The sequence below is a fragment of the Gorilla gorilla genome, chromosome 2 (genome assembly GCF_029281585.2).
Source record: "Gorilla gorilla gorilla isolate KB3781 chromosome 2, NHGRI_mGorGor1-v2.1_pri, whole genome shotgun sequence".
Lineage (NCBI taxonomy): Eukaryota > Metazoa > Chordata > Mammalia > Primates > Hominidae > Gorilla > Gorilla gorilla.
The window spans coordinates 50599652-50603613 of record NC_086017.1 but is presented as its reverse complement, the minus strand read 5'-3'; the positions used below and the strand labels follow the sequence as shown (position 1 = coordinate 50603613).

At 41.9% G+C, this 3962-nt stretch overlaps 1 protein-coding gene across 1 annotated transcript; it reads left to right on the top strand.

Moving 5' to 3' along the window:
- The first annotated feature begins 1194 nt into the window (after window positions 1–1194).
- Window positions 1195–1479, top strand: LOC101137804 (non-histone chromosomal protein HMG-17-like). Its single transcript, XM_055381343.2, has one exon. It carries the CDS (start codon window positions 1195–1197, stop codon window positions 1465–1467), a length of 273 nt encoding a protein of 90 aa, XP_055237318.1. The 3' UTR covers window positions 1468–1479.
- Window positions 1480–3962: the final 2483 nt, after the last annotated feature.

Here is a 3962-nt window from a genome sequence, read left to right as displayed (position 1 = left end):
CATGCAGCAGCCTGAATGCTTTGCTGCTTAGATATTTCTTCCACCAGATATTCTAATGAATTGCTTTTAAGTTCTGCATTCCATAAAGCCCTAGGGCATGAACACAATGCACACAAGTTCTTTGCCAGCTTATAATAAAAACGGCCTTTATGCCAGTTTCTAATACCTTGTTTCTCGGTTCTTCTGAAACCTCATAAGAATGACCTTTACTGTCCATATTTCTATCAGCATTCTGGTCAGGACCACTTAACCAATCCCTAAGGAGGTCCAAACTTTCCCTAGTCTTCTTGTCTTCTAAGCCCTCACAAGAATCTAGGCTTTTTCCAGCCTGCTCCTGCAAATTATTCCAGCCTCCGCCCATTACTCAATTCCAAAGCCACTTCCACATTTTCAGATATTTGTTATCAGCAACAACCCCACTTCTTGGTATCAATTTTCTGTCTTAGTACATTGTCTGTTGCTTATAGCATAATACCAGAAACTAGGTAATTTATAAGAAAAAATATTTCTTCCAGCCCTGGAGCCTGGACAGTTCAAGGTCAAGGGACAACAAGTGGTGAAAACCTTGCTGGTGAGGACTCTCTGAAGAGTCCTGGGGCTGTGCAGGGCATCTCATGGTCAGGGGGATGAATGTGCTAGATTAGTTCTTTCTTCCTTATCTTATAGAGCCACCTGCCTCACTCCAATGATAACTTATTAATTCAGTAATCCGTGAATGGGTTAATCCATTCATGAGGGAAGAGACCTTTAGGTCCAATCACCTCTGAAAGGCCTTACCTGTCAAGTACTGCCACATTAAATTTCAATGTAAACTTTGGAGAAGATAAATATTCGAATCATAGTACCATCTTGGCTTGTCTGGGACTGAGGGGTTCCCTGGGAGACAAGCTTTTTTATTGTTAAAACCAGGAAAGTCCTGGATAAACTGGGATGAATTGGTCATCCTACCAAGTGATGAGGGTGGATGTTATACCCTATGAGACTTTAGCCATGGAATAGCAATACCATCTAAGGCAGAGAACAGAAGAGAGAAGGTCTTGAGAGAAGAGAAGGGCTGAAGGGAAGAATCTCACCAAAGAAAGAGAGCATCTTCAGAAGAAGAAGAGGTGAGAATTATCCCCGGACAACGAAAGCAAGTGTGTTGCTGCATCCCGCGCCCAGCGCCTATGTCCCACCACCATCGCCACCACCACCATGCCCAAGAGAAAGGCTGAAGGGGATGCTAAAGGAGATAAAGCCAAGGTGAAGGATGAACCACAGGGAAGATCCATGAGGTTTTCTGCTAAACCTGCTCCTCCAACGCCAGAGCCCAAGCCTAAAAACGCCCCTGCAAAGAAGGGAGAGAAGATACCCAAAGGGAAAAAGGGAAAAGCTGATGCTGGCGAGGAGGGGAATAACCCTGCAGAAAATGGAGATGCCAAAACAGACCAGGCACAGAAAGCTGAAGGTGCTGGAGATGCCAAGTGAAGCATGTGCATTTTTGATAACTGTGTACTTTTGGCGACTGTACAGCTTGAAATACTATTTTTATCAAGTTTCATAAAAATGCAGAATTTTGTTTTACTTTTTTTTTTAAAGCTATGCTATCAGCACACAGAACACTTCAGTGTTGTTTTAGGGAGAAGGGGCATATGTCACTAATAGAATGTCCCAAAAGCTGGATTGATGTGGGGAAAACACCTTTCCCTTCTAGTTTTGAGAGACTTCCTCTTGGCTCCCAGGAGGAGGGATTCCCTGACTTTGACACAGATGGTCACCTTGGCACAAAAGCCTTGTAGTATGGAAAAACAAATTTGTTTTTATGTCCTGTTCTCCCTTTCCATCCTTCAGCATAGACTTAACTCCCTTAAGCCCAGACATCTGTTGGGACCTGACCCCCAGTCATTGGTTACCAGTGTGTCAGGCAATCTGGACTTTCCAGTGATGCCACTGAGATGGCACCTGTCAAAACAGCGGTGGTTCCATTTCTAGATTGTGGATCTTCAGATAAATTCTGCCATTTTCATTTCACTTCCTGAAACTCAGGGTCAGCTTGTGAAAAGTTGTTAAACAACGTGCTAAATGTGAAATGTCAACCCTCACTCTAAACTTTCCCTGTTCAGAGCATCAGACGAAGACTTCATTGGGTTTTATAGTGGCTTTCAGATTTTTGGTAGTCAATTGAAGAAGGGAGTTTAAAATTTGTCGTATACTGTTAATGATTGTCTGCCTATGTCCTGCCTGAAATACCATGATTGTTTATGGAAAGTATCTTTAATAAAGCTGGATACAGTTTGGCTTGGAAAGAAAAAGAAATAGAGCATCTTCTTTACGGTGAATTTCTATGTTAAGAAAAGGACGTTGGAAATTAATTTAGGAATTCCTTGAATGGTTGAAGATTGTAGGGAGATAGTCAAGTTGATGATTTCCAGTTTCTAAGCCAAAATTGGTAGATGATCTCAGAGGCAGTAAACTAGGAAACTCTCAAAAGTTAAATGGGGATCAGGATAATCTAAGGTCCCAGTGACTGAGAGATGTCCCTACAGAGAATATTTCTAGCTGGTTAAAACTCAGCTTGTCAGGAGAGCCACAAAACCAGCCTCAGAGCCATCCCCTTAAAGTATTCCTTGCCTCAGATAACTTGGCTTCTAAGGACTCACAGTTCCATGTCCAAAGCATTACATATCCACCTCATCCCAGTTTTCTTCATTTTTACCTGAAAAAAAGGACCTGTTTAAAAATACATTATTTTTTTCATAAAACTCCCTTGAAAATAAAACAATATAAAATGAACTGTATTGTAGTTGTCAAGGTTAGAAAATCTAGTAACAGCCTGGCCCCAGGACCTGGCTGAAGCTCTTATTCCCCTGATCCTTCACTGTTTTTACCTTTATACAGTTGTAGTAGGAAGGTGGTAGTCTACAAGCCTACTAGACTGGATCAGGGCTTCCCATTTCACAGAAGTAGGATGGGACCTGCCTTCTCTGATGAAATTCTATAGAAATAATAGTAATGTTGATTATTATTTATTGAAGATACACACCATCTGGGCTGGCTTTGGGCAAGCAACTCAACCCATGTCCCAGACCTCACATATTTCATAGAGATAATACAGTCATGTGCTGCATAACTATGTTTCGATCAATGATAGATTGCATATAAAAGGTGTTTCCATAAATTATAGTACCATATTTTTACTGTACATTTCCATGTTTAGATGTGTTTTAATGTACAAATGCTTCCTATTGTGTTATAATTGTCTACAGTATTGGACACAGTGCCACGCTGCAAAGATTTGTAGCCTAGGAACAAGAGGCTATACCATATAGCCTAAGTGTGTAGTAGGCTGTACCATTTAGGTCTGTGGAAGTAAACCCTTATGATGTTCACACAACAATCAAAAACTGCTTAAAATGCATTTCTCAGAAAATACTCTTGTTATTACGTGATGCGTGACTGTACCTACCTAATAGGACTGTCCCAAAGAATAAAATGAACTAGTGCTTCAAACCTTGCCAAAGTTCTATACCATATTAGGGGACCTGCGAAAATTGCCACATGGCTGTGATGTTCCCTGAGAACCCTAAGTCCTGGAAATGTCAGTATTAATCAGGACAGTGAGACTTCAAGTGACCACCTGAACACTAAATGACAGGGTCCACAGCTCCAACTGTAGGACCACTGATCTAGGAGTGAGACAATCCCCATAGTCCCACTGAAAATTGCTTTCATAGGAACTGACAAGGTTTGTGAAATCTCTGTTGCTTTCCAGTGAGGGGAGTGAAAATAATTTGGCAGAACTGCAGGGAAAGGCCCATCTAGGCATAGGGTCAGTGACCAGAGATGAGGACTTTCGGGGCAGAGGCAGAGGCAGAACCATGTGTTCTGCACAAGTTCTGCACTTGCAGAACCCTACAGACTCCAAGGCTGCATCTCTGAAATAAAGAGAGATCCCCAGCCTACAGGATGGGGCCATAAGCCTT

Excerpts from the sequence above, each read along its gene's own strand:
- LOC101137804 (XM_055381343.2), top strand. The coding sequence starts at position 1,195 with ATGCCCAAGAGAAAGGCTGAAGGGGATGCTAAAGGAGATAAAGCCAAG.